Below are 15,520 nucleotides of genomic sequence, written 5' to 3'. Positions count from 1 at the left end.
ATCTTCCTAAGCAACTGCTGATCTGTTTCCTGTTACTCTAAATTAGTTTGCATTTTCTAGAGTCTATTATAAAAAAAATCATGATGTACTTTTGTTTGGCTTCTTTCACTCAACATAGTTATTTTGAGATGCACCCATGTTGTTGTGTATTCCAATAGTTCATTTCTTTGTTGAGAAGTTGTTTATGGTAAGAATATGTGACAATTTGTTGCCCTGTTGATAGACAGTTGTGTTATTTCCAGATCTTGGCTATTAAGAATTAAGTGGCTATGAACATTTGTGCACAAATATTTGAAAGAGTATGCCCTCCAACTAAACTGCATGATTGCTAATAGTTTTCCACCTTTGCTGAGAGATAAAGCAATATTTAAAGTGGACCTTTCATTGTTCATGCTCATAATTGTGTTAACGATACATGTCCTAACTACTTCGCAGTCACATCAAATTCAATGAAGTCACTGATAATAAAGTACTTGTTAAATTGTAAATCAACCTTTATACAAATGAGCTGAAGGAAATTCAGTACCAGGAGACTCACTGGGTTTTTGATCTTCTACAGGGATCTGGCCCACCAAAAAGTAATTTCCTTAGTAATATGTTTACTTTATAATATTCTGAGCATTATTATTAATGATTACAAATTTGCCACTTTCACGAGCATATCATTTATTGTATTCAAGGGCCAAAATATTTTATGGTGGACTAAATCTTCATGTCATCATGGAAATCACTGGGAAAATGTGATCAAACTTACTTTGTAAGCATCTTTGGCAGAAATAAGAATAAATCCTTACAAAGATAAGCACTTGGTAAAAATTCAGTGCCAAGGGATATATCTTTAAAATAGTTACCTTGCAAAATTTCAACATCTAACATTTTGATTTACTTCTGAAATAGATTTTTTTAAATTTGTTTTTCATTTGTTGAGGTGAGGTGGATAATGAGCACTTGCATATTCACCAGAAGAACTGCTCCCATCATTTCCTCAGCTTTAAATTAAAACTGTGTTCTTCCACTGCAGTGGTTGATTCAGAAGACCTTTCCATTTATGCAGAATATTTTTCTATCAACTTTTATTTTTCTCTAATCCATCTGATTTCACAGAAAATACTACACGGCAGCAACTTGAAATAAAGAAAAAGGAGTCTGCTTTGGTAGATATTAAGGGTTTCATCTTTTATAACTTTCAGTTTTCAGTGTTTCCTTTCCCTGAAGTTATACAAATCAGAGGGGACTGATAGCTTTGGAAGAAATAAACCATGAGAGCTCCCTGCAAAGCTATTTCTTTTCCTGGCCCTTGGTGCCGTTGCTCTGTGCATCTTCTTGCTTTAAGACAGTAGGCAGTGAAGGAGCCAGGAACACCTCTGGGGAAGCCCACTCTCCCTGGTTTACAAAGCTCGTTTGGGGCAAGAAATCTCATTCTGCTCATCCCAGGACTGACATTTACCCAAGGGCACATTTTAAAAATACCATATTATGAGTTCACCTGTAGTTGTTTTGCATAATGAGAACTTAAAAAAAGATGTAAAAATTCTTTCCCCAAATCATGAACACACATGAGGGTGTTGGGATGCTGATGGTTACAGCCCTGCTTGTGTCAAAGGTGTGGAACATGGTTAAACTCTCATTTGTTCCTAAGTTAATATTTTTATTTAGAATCTTCACTGACAATCCCTTGCCTGGCTGCACTGCCTATTGAATAAGATCCAACTGTTTGGAATGGCATTTAAGACCCTCCAGAATCTGCACCCCACCCCCAGGTACTTTACCTCTTTAGTGTGGCACTATCTTATGATCTAATTTTTTTTATTTAAAATTTTAACTTAATAATTTTCGAGTAGTAATAAATAGATTACTATGAGTCAGATGTCAAAATAATATAAAAGGCATATTTTAGAATGTCTTGCTTATGCTCCTATTCCTCCCCCAACTCCCCCATTTTCCCAACTCTCCTACCCTGATAAGGACAACTTTTTATTGTTCACCTGTCTCTCTTGGGTACTCAGGTAGCATCATTTGTTTAAATATTGATGATGTTTAGCATCCCATAGGAAACCAGGCAATCAGACACCAAGGCAATTAATTGCTACTTTTTTTGATCTGTCTCTACTGAGGTATTTTCCTAAGAAGCTCATTCATAACCACATGGCCAAGGACAAAGATGAGCTCTCTATAGAGAGCAGTATTTCTGATTCCCAAAAGAAGGAAGGAATACAGCTCCTGTGTTACCCCTTAAGAATCACCTAAAGTCATGTTCTAATTAGAGAGTTCCTTTATCTGAAACGTACCCTGTTTCCAGGATTTGGCAGAGCTAAACGACTGGGAAAAAAGGAACTTATAATCTTCATGACATTGCTTTTACAAAAGAATAGGAAGAAAGTAATTTAAAAATTGAGAAGAGTTTGATTCTCTTACTTACCTAAATCCTAACACATGGATTTTTTTGAATCCTGGAAGTTTCTTGAATACCTTTTGCATCTGCAGAGAGAAAGAGATTTATAAAATACTTTTTGGGTCTACTGGGTCAGTTCTTGCCTAACCGAAAAACCTAAGCACTTTTGATGAGTTAGAGGAAGATCTGAAAATGGAAAATTATTATTTTTTCTTTTTTAAAAAATATCTCCGAATTGATCAGATGTAAATGAAAAATTGAAACAACCAAGGAGACCAAACTCTTTGTTCCTAGTGATTTCCAAAACCTAGAGGAAAGTATTTTGCTATTTATTTAAAAGTTGTAACTGGGTAGTTCTGATCTGCTTTAATGGTTACTTTAAATACAATATAAAATAGCTTTAAGGTTGTATTTGAAGGAAAACTTTTTGTCTATAGGATTTTTACTTATACACACAGGGTAATATTTTCTGACGATAATTATAGCTAGAGTTAGCTATAATATTTTAACGATGATATTTTCTGAATTAATGATTTGGTTTGGAAAATATCTATAATGTGAAAGGGATGATTATATTCAAAATGGCTGCTGTACCTAAACAAAGTAGTAGGAATAGATTCCAATCTCATAGATTAGACTTACTCATAGATTCTTGTGGACATCACAATAAATTTTCTTAATTAATTTGACCCTACTAATAAGGCAAGTTATCATAATGTTTTATAATTGCTGTACTAACTACTCCCCAAGCTGCCACAGCCTGGCTTCTGCCCCTGGGTTTTCTCAGTAAGGGAGGGTTCTTTCCAGGCCACTGTCTCTCCGGCTGTTTCTAATCCAGTGGCATTATTTGTTCCCCCTGCACGGTGTCCCTGCTCTTTCCTGGTTCTTCTTCCACCTTTCTGACCTCTCCACCTTTCTTGCTCCATCCTATTCCTGTCTTTACTTTCTACTTTAAACATAAGGAGCCTGTGAGTTTCCACCTTCAGCCTCCCTGCTTCACTCACTCTCTCTTTTCTTCTGGAAGCTGGACTGCAGATGCTGTGTTAGGCTCTGGGGACCCCGTGACATGGACCAGTACTGCCCTGTCCAGCTTTCCTGTTGGAGACTGGGAGGCAAGAGAGACTAAGAGGAAGGGATGGTGGTTGGGTAGTGAAGCTTGGGAGAGAAAGCAGGGTGAAAGGTGAGACTCAACAGATGAGCAGACACCCATCTCTTTCCTCTCTCTTTCCTGTCCCCTGTCCCCGATTCCTGTCCCTGGGAGATCTCATTTTCTCCCATGGCTTCATTGATCAGTGATACACAGCCTTGAGTTCTCCACATAAATATCCCAACATTTGCCACTAACTGAATCTGCCTGAACCAGAGCCATTCTCTTCTTCCCAAATCTGCCTTTGTCCTGAGCTTCTCTGCCTCAGACAGGATCACGAACCCGAATTGCCTTCCATACTGGAAAACCCAGCATCCCTAGTTACCTGCCCTCCCACCTCGCACATGTAGCCCCGACTCTGCTTGGTTTGAATTTCACAATGTCTTTTGTTTTCACCATGTTGTTATTCACAGGGCTGGCACACCCTCCCTATCCCCACTCCTGCACTGCCGAAATGGGTTTATGTGCGTGAGTGGGCAGGCAAGAAATGGTTTTCTGGGTGTGCTGGGAGAGGAGGAAGGAGAAGGTATCTCCCTGAATACATTTGTTTCTAAGTTAATCTTTTTATTTAGAATCTTCACTGACAATCCCTTGTCTGGCTGCACTGCCTATTGAATAAGATCCAACTGTTTAGAATAGCATTTAAGACCCTCCAGAATCTGCACCCTACCCCCAGTTACTTTACCATGCACTTAAAAAATACAATTATTTTATTTATTGATCACTATCCTCTTGGTCAATATCTTGTCCTTAACTGACACTAAACTGACCCTTGTCTGTTCCCACATGGAATATGCACTTCCATTTCTTCAGGTGCCTATGAGTTATGTTCTCTTTAATTTTTCTCACCTTCTGCTTATTGACTTTCCCTCCTCCCCACACTGCACCCATTTTCAAAGCCAAATCAGACATCTGTATTGAAAAGTGTTTGTAGAGCCTCAAAGTCAGGTTCAATTATTTCTTCTCTACTACTCTAGAGCTTATTGCAGTATGCCCCATAAGAGTCTGTGAGGTGCATGTCAGTTTCCCTCACTGAGGTCATGCTCCTTGGCCACGCCTTCCTTATTCATTTTTCTTTACCTCCCTCCTTCTATCTAGCAGATTGCCATTCACATAGTAGGGACTCAGCAAATTTTGTTTGAGTTGAATGCATCTCTTCATTCTCTACGTTCATTATCATTCCACTGTGTTGTCACCATATCAAAATTACTGCCAACTCTACATTATTTGTGTGAAGGACTAGAGCAATAATGCACAGATAATCCCCAAATCACTTACACTGGGCTTTAGAGTGCATCATGATTTTTTCCCCCAGCAGACTTATTTACCTTCTAATTATATATATATTTTGTGACAGTATTAAAAACAGTTTTCATTCCCTGAACATAATAGGAACCGCAGTGATGAAGGTAGCTCGGCTTTTGGGTGATCAGGAGCTATTTGTGCAGGATGGGGTTTGAATATTGGTTCTGCTGCTTTCTGGTGGCAAGATCCTGAGTTTACTGCTTAATCTCTCAGAATCTTGGTCTGCTTACCCAAAAAGGAATGACAATGACAACTGATAAGTAACAAGTGCCTGGCACACAGCCGGGCAGTTAGTGATTTGTATTAATTTGCTTTTTCTCTAGTTCTCCTGCTGGATTACCAGCTCCTGAGAGCCCATTTTTCCCTTACTTCTCCCAGTAACCACATGGCACGGAGCCTGGAAAGAGCAGAGGAAGTCTTTTGAAACTCAGTGGGAGGAAGGACAGGATGAGGGCCCCTGTAGAGGTCAGGGGCAGAAGGCCTGGGGAGTGAGTTCCTGTGTCTCCACCCACACACTGCCATGGGCTCAACAGAAATGTAGGAGGTTGGGTTCTGCAAAGCTGGTCCTTATTCTGAGGGCAGGCAGGAAGGTCTGTGTACATGCTTCTTGTCTGCTTTGGCTTCCTAGGACAAACAGCTTTGGGGCCACAGGGAATTTGCCATGCCATTCCGGTAACAGCTTCAGGGATTTAACATTTAAATATGAGCAGTTTCTAGAGCAGCAGATTCAGATCCTGAATCATCCGTTTTTCTTCTCCAGGGTACCAGAGATGCTGTTACACACATGAAAACAGTCAATCAACCCTGGGACTGGCGCTGTAGATGCCTGCAGCTGCAGCATTGGCAACAGGGAGCACTGTGGGGGAGAGCCGTCCTCCTCTCCAGGAGGGCTCCGTGGCACTGATTGGGGTGGAAGGGATTTATTGCTGGTGTCCATGCCCTCTTTGTGAACCTGTCTGGGATTGATTAAGAATCAGCTTTGTTTAGGAGTATGAGGAAGGCATCTAGGGAGGAGATGACAAAAGCCTCAGTTAATTCTTCTAAATAATCTTCTGGGGACCTTCTAGTCATGGAGCACTAACCACTAAATTGCTAATTAAGTGCCTAGTTAACCTTATTAATAATACTAAATACACAGGGGCCTCCCTGATTCTGCTGGAATGTATGTTAACTGGGCAATAAAAAGGCAGCCGTCTTGAGTTCTCATGAATATTTGCACAGGAGAAAACATTCAGACAACAATTAAATGATTCCTTTTGACATTTGTATTAAATTGCTCATTAGGTTTATTGTAGAAATTAAATTACTACAAAGCACTGTCCATTAATTCCTGATTAGGCCCAAATGTCTGTGCTAATGCAGGCTTTGGGCTGTGGTGGGGATGATTAGTTATCTGATGGCAGGCTGTGAGGTGGTTGGGCCCCTGCTTGGGAGCCTGGAGAGGGAACAGATGTTGTAAGCAGAGGGGCTCCATCTTAGAGAAATCAGTGATTGTGCAAATGGAACCAGCAGCACCGATGCCAGGGGTTTCTGGAACATGGCTGGGCAAGACATACTCTTCTTTGGCTAAGTTTTTCAGAGGCTAGAAGGACAGGCCCATTTGGTTGGGTGCGGTAGTGCACGTCTGTAATCTCAGCACTTTGGGAGGTCGAGGAGGGCGCATCACCTGAGATCAGGAGTTCAAGACCAGCCTGATCAACATGGTGAAACCCAGTCTCTCCTAAAAATACAAAATTAGCTGGATGTGTTGGCACATGCCTGTAATCTCAGCTACCTGGGAGGCTGAGGGAGGAGAATCGCTTGAACCTGTGAGCAGAGGTTGCAGTGAGCTGAGATGGTGCCACTGCACTCCAGCCTGGGCAACAAGAGTGAAACTCCACCTCAAACAATAACAACAACAACAACAACAAAAAGACGTGCCCATTTGATGATGATACAATAGTCCTTTTCCCACAAATGTTTATTGGGAAAAATAGGAGACAGGGCATAGTGGTTAAGAGCAAGGGTTCGGGTACCAGGCTGCCTGGGTTGGAATCTTGGCTCTGCCAGATAATAAATATGACACTGTTGGACATACTAATTTCCTTTCCTCAGTTCCTTCTTATAAAAAGAGGAAATAATATTGGGCCGGACACGGTGGCTCAGGCCTGTAATCCCAGCACTTTGGGAGGCCCAGGCAAGTGGATCACCTGAGGTCAGGAGTTCAATAAGGTGAAACCCTGTCTCTACTAGAAATACAAAAATTAGCTGGGTGTGGTTGTGCACACCTGTAGTCCCAGCTACTTGGGAGGCTGAGGCAGAAGAATCACTTGAACCTGGGAGGTGGAGGTTGCAGTGAGCTGAGATTGTGCCATTGTACTTTGGCTTGGGTGACAGAGCAATACTGTCTCAAAAAAAAAAAAAAAAAAGAAAGAAATAATATTACTTATAGAATTGCATGAAAAATTAAATGAGCTAATATATATGAAACATTAAGAAAAGTGCTATTATGTCTATACACAGCAGTTTAGGTTTGGAAAGGAACTCTGAGGTCACCTTCTTTAATTTCTAAGTGAAAAAGTTATGCCATGGATCTCCAAATTCTCAGAGCTAACTTTTGGCAGGACTAGAACTCTGATTTTGAAAAAAAATCCCAATATATTTGCATTATTCCACATCGGATTGTTGTAGGTGTTTAGAAAATTGACAACAGGTCATCGAAGAGTCTATGGCCAACTATCCTACTTCGAAGATATTTTGACTATACTAAGAAATTGCCAGAAAGAATGTTCCAAAGAACAAATGGAAACGTTAATAAACTATTCTTTAATTCATTCGGTTTAATAATCCATGTCTGAGTAGTTTTCTGGTTCATAAATGACTCATGCTGATTCTTTTTCTTTGAAATTTGTAGAAAAAACTCTTTACATTTTATTGACTGAATGCTGATGCAGAGAGAGGCTGGAGGTTAAGAACGTTTCACTTATTCATCTCCTCTCCAGGTGAAAGAGGCAAGTACTGAATTCTCTAAGTATGAGAAGGGGGCTTGTTTGTTCCCTGGCCATGCTGAGTAAGATTGATGTGCACTCCTGTTGTCCACAAATATAGTTCATGGTTGTGTAATCTCATGGATGCTTCTATTTGCAGTTGCATTTATGCGAACAATTACTGAGTAGTTAACTACATCCCAAACTCTGTATTAGCAGGTTAGGCAGCAAAGATTGAAAGAACAACTCCTGTTCTCTAGGAGAAGCTCACAGCCCCATAGTGATGAGTGGGGTGAATGAAGAGGTAGTGATAGAGACAACAAAGGCCTTGGCACATAAGCAAGCAATCTCAAGACAGGGTGTTGTGAAAGCAGTGAGTGAGCCCAGCAGAGTTACTGCACAAAGAATGGGTAGAGGAAAATTTCTGTGTCAAAGCATGTAAAATAAGACTTGGGGAAGGGCATTCTAGACAGAGCAGACAGCCAATGGAAAGGCTAAACAGGGGGAAAAACTGGAAATAATGTGCATTCCTGGAAACTAGAGTGAAAAGGAGGGGGATAATAAGAAACTGATGTTAAGATGAGGCTAAAAAAAAAAAAAAAAGGCAGGGCTCTTATTATGGTATATAGATGGCAAACTCAGCGTAGGAGCTGGGTTTATCCTGAAGGGAATTGAGGAGCATTTGAATTTAATCAGGGACAGACATGACAAAGGTCAGAGATGGAAGAGACATTTTAGGAAAGTTCCTCGGTTTATTAATTGATAATGTGGACAATATAATTGCCTTCCTCTTATCACCCATGAAAAATATTATGTCTTTAAATTGCATCAAACTATAAAAATTGAAATATTGTGTAAGGACAAAGTATTATGATTTAAGAATTTATATTTTAACCCGGCATATTCTGTACTTGGTGCCTACATAGTTATTTTATTTAAATCTACTTTATTGGGGTATAATTGACATATAAAAAGCTGTACATATTTAATAATAAGAAGTGAATTCCTGACATCTTGATGAATTTGTCTATAAGGATATACCAGTGAAACCATCACCATAATGGTCATCTAGGCATAGAGCATCTACATAATGTCTTTCAGTTAAATGAGATTTTAAAACCTACTAATTTTTATTTATTTAAAAAAATTTTCATTTATTTAATTTTTGAGACCAAGTTTCACTCTTTTGCCCAGGCTGGAGTAAAGTGGCAGGATCTTGGCTCACTGCAACCTCCGCCTCCAGGGTTCAAGCAGTTCTCTTGCCTCAGCCTCCCAAGTAGCTGGGATTACAGGTACCCACCACCATGCCTGGCTAATTTTTGTATTTTTAGTAGAGACGAGGTTTTGCCATGTTGGCCAGGCTGGTCTCGAATTCCTGACCTCAGGTGATTTGCCTGCCTCAGCCTCCCAAAATGCGAGGACTACAGGCATGAGCCACTGTGGCCAGCAAAACTCACCAATTTTTAAAGAAAATGTAAATGTAAACACAGTGATTTCTTCTTATCCTTGGTAGCGGGTGGGGGGGTGCATTCCAAGACCCTGTGGATGCCTGAAATTGTGGAGAGTACTTAATACCATATACACTATGTTTTTTTTTTTTTTTTCATACGTACACACCTATGATAAAGTTTATAAATTGGGCACAGTAAGAGATTTACAATAATAACTAATAATAAAATAGAACAATTGTAACAATATACTACAAGAAAAGTTATATGAATGGGGTCTCTCTCTCTCCCAGTATAATGCCTATGTGATGAGATAAAGTAAGGTAAATGGTATAGAAATTGTGGCATATGTTAGGCTACTATTGACCTTCTTAATGACTTGTTTATTTCTGGAATTTCAATTTAGTATTTTTGGACTACAGTTGACAAGGTAAACGAAACTGTGGATAGAGGGGGCAGGTGGGGACCACCACACTTTTGAGAATAGAAAAGCTGTAATGAAAAACTTTCCTGGAGATCCATTTGTTCTAACACTTTAGGGCCCATTGTAATTTTTGTTTCCTTTTTATTAGTTAAAAATGAATGCCATGAGAGGTTGGAACTATTCCCCATAAGGGCTTATGTCATGTGGGCTCCCATCTCTCAGTTACAGCTTAGGGTTTGGTTGTACAGGATGGGTCTACTCACCTGAAGTTGAGACTTTCCTGCTAGCTCCTGGTAATATGGGGACTGGGAGTCAGCAAGCTCTGCCTTGAACCTCTGGTTTACCAGAGAGATACTGAGCTCCACTTTCTGCTCCTCAGACACAGCAAATTCTGTTTCTCTTTCCTGAGTTAAAAAAAAAAAAAGGACTTCTGTTAACATAAACCACAAATAAATGGTTATATTAGATAATATATGTTGATACTGTCTCAAGAAGCAGCTTATGAAGGCTTAATTGTTTTGGAATCAAAATCCTTTTAACTAGAACTTAGAGAAGAGCTTAGACTGGTTTAATGAGAATATATGTGCTTAAACTTCACATTGAAACTAGTAGTATCAAGCCAAGAGAAAGTCTGAAAATTCTCTCAGAAGGAATGATGTATTTGGGCCACGTTTGGAAGCTGGTGGCTAAGAACGGCAGCACGGTTCTGAGGATCTGGACTTGGCCTCCATCACTAAGGGCCAAGGGGTCATCCTTCTTGCCTGGTGGTCTGGGAACCAGCAGGGGTCTCTCACTGCTCTGAATTCACATGGGCTTCCAGGGCACAGAGCAAGCCCAGAGCTGGGTTTCAAACTTGGATCTGACAGATTTTTCAACCTTGGATACCCAGAAGATACTAAGTTCCATTAGTTTTCTTAAAAAAGTAAAAAATTCTCTGCAGAAGATTGAGTATCTCAGATTATACACATGGTCTCTTATAGAGAAATTAGCTGAAAGAAGAGAATGGTCAATGGAAATTGCCCTGAAGGACAGACCTCAACTGGATAAATGGTAGCAGATGTATTTCCTCCTCATTTCTTGTCACAAATTCCCCTCTGCCATGGGCGTGGACAATACTGCAGCCTCTCTCTAACTTTAGTAGGACACAGGAGGATGTGGATTCACATTTAAAACACTTCTGATGTTTGTTTAAAAGATTTTCATTCATTCAAAAAACACATATTGAACATCTGTATGGGTGTAGCATGGTGCTGGGATCGATGGGACACTAAAAAGTCTGGCATGCAGTATTCTTCTTTAGAAGCTTACCATTTTGTTGGGCAAATTGGAATTTTACATGGCATATTTAAATGAATGTGAAATGAAATAGTCAGGGGATATTTAATCATAGAGAGGAACCTATATTAGATTTTGAAGAAGATGGGACACAGGTTGTGAGGAAAGAGGTGAGAGATGAGTTGTCTTAGAAATTTTATTGTGAATATATATTGAATTATGGTCAATAATTTTCTCCAACAGTACTTTTCACTGTTGATGGGAAGGCTTTTTTTTCAGAAAAATACAATATTTTCTTTCTTTCTTTTATCTTTTTTTTTTGAGACAGTCTCACTCTGTCACCCAGGCTGGAGTGCAATGGCGATCACAGCTCATTGCAGCCTCAATCTCCCAGGCTCAAGCAATCCTCCTTCCTCAGCTGGGGCTACAGGCATGCACCACCATGCCCAGATAATTTTTTAATTTTTCATAAAGATACAGTCTCTCTATCTTGCCCAGGCTGATCTTGAACTCCTGGCCTCAAGTGATCCTCCTGTGTTGGCCTCCCAAGGTGCTGGGATTACAGGCGCTAGCCACCATGCCCAGCCAAAATGCAGTATTTTCATTCTTTGTTTATGGCAGTAGTTCAACAAATCTGGAGCCATGTGGCCTAATGGGCAAATAGGATGACAACAGGGTCTAATCTCTGGTTTATCTCGTAGAGCTGGTGAGGCTGAACTTTGTGCCTTTGCCCTGAAGCTTTGACTTGTGTTTTGGAGAGAGATTGAAATGAAGGCGAAAGAGTTAGAGGAGTCACCTCTGAGGCCCCATGGTGGTAGGAGTGGTAGCAGTGGCAGTGTGAGGATGAGTAGAGCCAGGTTCTAGTCTGTCACTCCTTATAATACTGCCTTCTTTTGGGTCTACTTCTTACTTTGTGCAGTCGAAGCTTTACACTCATGACTAATGAGTGAGGACTAATCTCTGAGTTTTTATCTTGCCCAAATTCCTATCTAAAGGGTCTGGGAGTCATGCCCTACAAACTATAAATTCTCATTAGATGGGTTTTATTTAACCCTATATATTGTGACTTACTTTCCAATCTGATTCTGGCATAACATTATGTGAGAAAAAAAAATTCAACATGTTTTTACTCCAAAACATGTCTCTTTGCCATATTTTAAAATGGCCCTGCAAAGCTGTCTTTGCAGGTAAAAACTTGCATCTGTGAATAATCTCTATTAACATAGCTAGATCTTTTTCTTCCAGGCCTTCCAAATCCTAAAGAGAATAAATGAGAGTCTAGCACATTTTAAAGGTCTGAAAAGGGAACATTTGTCATCTACTGCCTCTAAGGACAGCCACTATGAGACTTCGAAAGAACCTTGATCTACACAACCTTTATCTTAACGTGAATATTTCCTTTCTATTGATCCCAGGTCTTTACACAAACTCAAACAATTGTCAACCAGAAAACGTTTAAATTTACCTATAGCCTGGAAGTCCCACTGCCTTCAAATTGTCCCGCCTTTCTGTACCAAACAAATGTATTTCTCAAATGTATTTGATTGATGTCTCATGCCTCTCTAAAATGTATAAAACCAAGCTGCACCCTGACTACCTTGAACACATGTTCTCAGGACCTCCTGACGGGTGTGTCATGGGCCACGTTCACTCATATTTGGCTCAGAATAAATCTCTTCAAATATGTTACAGAATTTGACTTTGTGTCGACAATGAGGACAGTGTTTCCCTGCTTCCGCAATTAAATTCTGCAACCAACCTCTCATTCTACATACCTTTGCACTCAGAGTGGTGGCCAGCGCTCCTCTTTGTCTTCAAACACTGTGTTTATTTTTCCCGTTTTACACACAAGATTTTCGTCATTTTAATATCTATCTGACCTGTTCATCCTGGACATGACTGAGAACAAAACCTTCACTCTTGCTATCAACATTGAATTATTGTTCAACATGAATTATTAGTCATCAATCAGAGCTTCATGATTAATTGACTGATTCATTCTAACACTTCATGAGCACTAATAAATATGAGGTTTTGTTAGGTACTGGGGGAAAAGGGCCCCAGCACTCCAGAGCTTATAATTAAATTGTTTCTTATAACCCCTTCCACTTTATCCTAAGTCTCAATCCTTGTTTCCACCCTCAGTACCTAGGAATAAGTGAGAATGAAGAGTAGAGCAAAGTCACTGACTCTTGTCAGTGACTGACTCTTTGTCACTGACCAGAGTGACAAAAATATAACACTAATATTACTGAATGGATGGTTTATCCATTCTCTTTTCCTGTTTTGTTAAGAACAGAAACAGGCATATGAAGAGCTAGATCGACTCTAGGAACTTCTTACTGTTGTAGGCATCTTGGTGTCGTTGAGTGCATGATCGAGAATTTCATTGAGGAGTGCGTCATCAGGAGTGAGAGGCAATGGCCCAAGTGAGATGTTGGCAACATCTGTGAAAATTTTAAAAATTAAAGACACAAAAATGAGAATAGAGGAGTTTAAATTAGACTGAGGTCAAAATTCAATGTGCTTTTTCTGTCATTCTGAAATTTACAGCTGTTTGGTACCTTCTGAACTCATATTTTCAAGATCACATAAATATGTTCTTGAAAAAATATGACACGTACTCTGTCCTAGTTAAATTCTTCATTCTTTCTCTTAAGGACCCAAGTTTGGTGTTCCCCTGTAAGTGTTATAAATGCTTTTGCTGGATAAGACCTGATTAATTTTTTCTTTTTGACACTATATAAAGGTCGCATAAGCAGATGTTTACCTTGAATTTGCTCTTCTGAGAGTTTTCTTAGAATATTACCCAAGTCTTTAAAATGTAGATTGCTTAAGCAATCATTGAGGCATAAGACTTTAATCAGAAAATCCAAGGGATGAAAGAACATTAAGATGCTATCAATTTCACTTCTTTTAGAACAGATCACCATAAGCCATTTCAAATATGTGGCAAATGTTTTGATATTTTTAAAGATCTCCATAGAATGCAAGTCTGGGTTCTATTCAAACAAAGAAAAAAGCATTATTTTAATACAAATTCATTTCTATTTTGTAATAAATTATTATTTTTAAAATGCTCAGGGAAAATAGTGTTATAGTTAATTGGTTTATATTTACCCAGAAACAGCTTTCTATTTCAACCTTAATTAGGCAAAAACACAGAATGCATTAATTTATTCTTGTGTTTTAGAAAACAGGATATACTGAAAAATGATTTGATCTTTCTTTACTCCCTGAGGAGTATGTGGTACCTGGGAATCATTAGTCATGAGAGGTCACTTGTCACTGTGAGGCTCTGTGAAGTAATCTCACTGGGTGTGGAATCATGCTTCCTAATAGGGGTGTGAGAGTGGGTATCAGAATAATCTATGGAAGGCAGTTTTTTGGCTAGTAAACTACATACCCTGTGGCATATCAGAACCTCAAAGGATGTGGTCCCTGGCATCTTCCACTTTGCCCTCATTGAAGAATCCTGCTCTAAGCAATTGTGATGGATGTGTTCTGTGCTCTGGACTTCACCAGACTATTAACAATGTAAGCATCTTCAAACTTTATAATCCTATGAATAATTGGTTTATGCTACAATTTTTGTTACAATAAAAAATGCTTAGCCAATATCCTAGAAGAACAATTTTTTTTTTTTTTTTTGCTGTCCTTCCATTTTATTGCCTCGAAAAGAGAAATTATTCACATGACAACTAAAAACAATTATTAGGTAGCTTGGGTTTATCTTTAAGTGCATTCAGGCTCTTTTGGAGATTGCTCACTCTTCCTTCACACCTAGGCACCTAGTAACATTTCCCAATCAAAATCTAATCTCAACTGTTCTGTGTGTGTTCTTCAACCTGAGGTGTCCAGAAGTACAGGGGAAATAATTCTAAAACACTTGTTGCTGGAACTCAAATATATGGTGGTGATATATCACATTATATTATAATATTTCAATTGTTCACTGGTCCCTCAAAGTTTAAAAAAAATGAAAAATAATTTATAAGGAAAGGGTCATTTTAACTTACTCTAACTTATCTTACTAAATCTAATCTTGTTATTACAAAAGTTTCTATCAGCTAAAGTATACCAACTTCAAATTTAAAGTAGAAATTTCAATTCTATTAATTTTGATTGTTTTCTCGTATTAAAATGAACATCTTTTTACTTGTTTATATGCTCCTCCTGTAAATAACACCTTTTTGAATAAGACTTGATATTAGGAGTCACAGATCAAATCCGAGCTGTTTATAAGGGGGAATTAACTACTCAGCTCTTCTTTTCATTGTTAAAAATGCATTTTACCACTAACTTTTTTTTGGGGGGGGCGGATGGAGTCTTGCTCTGTCCCCAGGCTACAGTGCAGTGGCATGATATTGGCTCACTGCAACCTCTGTCTCCTAGGTTCAAGAAATTCCCCTGCCTTGGCCTCCTGAGTATCTGGGACTACAGGCACATGCCACCACGTCCAGCTAATTTTTTGTATTTTAGTAGAGATGGGGTTTCACCATGGCCAGAATGGTTTTGATCTCCTGACCTTGTGATCTGCCCACCTTGGCATCCCAAAGTGCT

The 15,520-nt window shown here is 39.2% G+C and overlaps 1 protein-coding gene across 2 annotated transcripts in view; it reads right to left on the bottom strand.

Annotated features, from left to right (window-relative positions):
• Positions 1-15,520, bottom strand: part of IMPG1 (interphotoreceptor matrix proteoglycan 1) — a 147,202-nt gene that overhangs the window by 91,602 nt on the left and 40,080 nt on the right. For both annotated transcript variants that reach the window (XM_032275469.1, XM_032275468.1), the window contains 3 exons: positions 13,301-13,404; positions 9,946-10,086; positions 2,420-2,478 (listed from right to left, as the gene is read on the bottom strand). In XM_032275469.1, the coding sequence (XP_032131360.1) occupies positions 2,420-2,478; positions 9,946-10,086; positions 13,301-13,404 (304 nt within the window). The remainder of the gene's footprint in view (positions 1-2,419; positions 2,479-9,945; positions 10,087-13,300; positions 13,405-15,520) is intronic.

This window comes from Sapajus apella, unplaced genomic scaffold (genome assembly GCF_009761245.1).
Source record: "Sapajus apella isolate SASKATOON/1434 unplaced genomic scaffold, GSC_monkey_1.0 scaffold6, whole genome shotgun sequence".
In the NCBI taxonomy this organism is placed as follows: domain Eukaryota; kingdom Metazoa; phylum Chordata; class Mammalia; order Primates; family Cebidae; genus Sapajus; species Sapajus apella.
The sequence above is the reverse complement of the archived record's forward strand: the minus strand, read 5'-3'. Positions and strand labels throughout refer to the sequence as shown.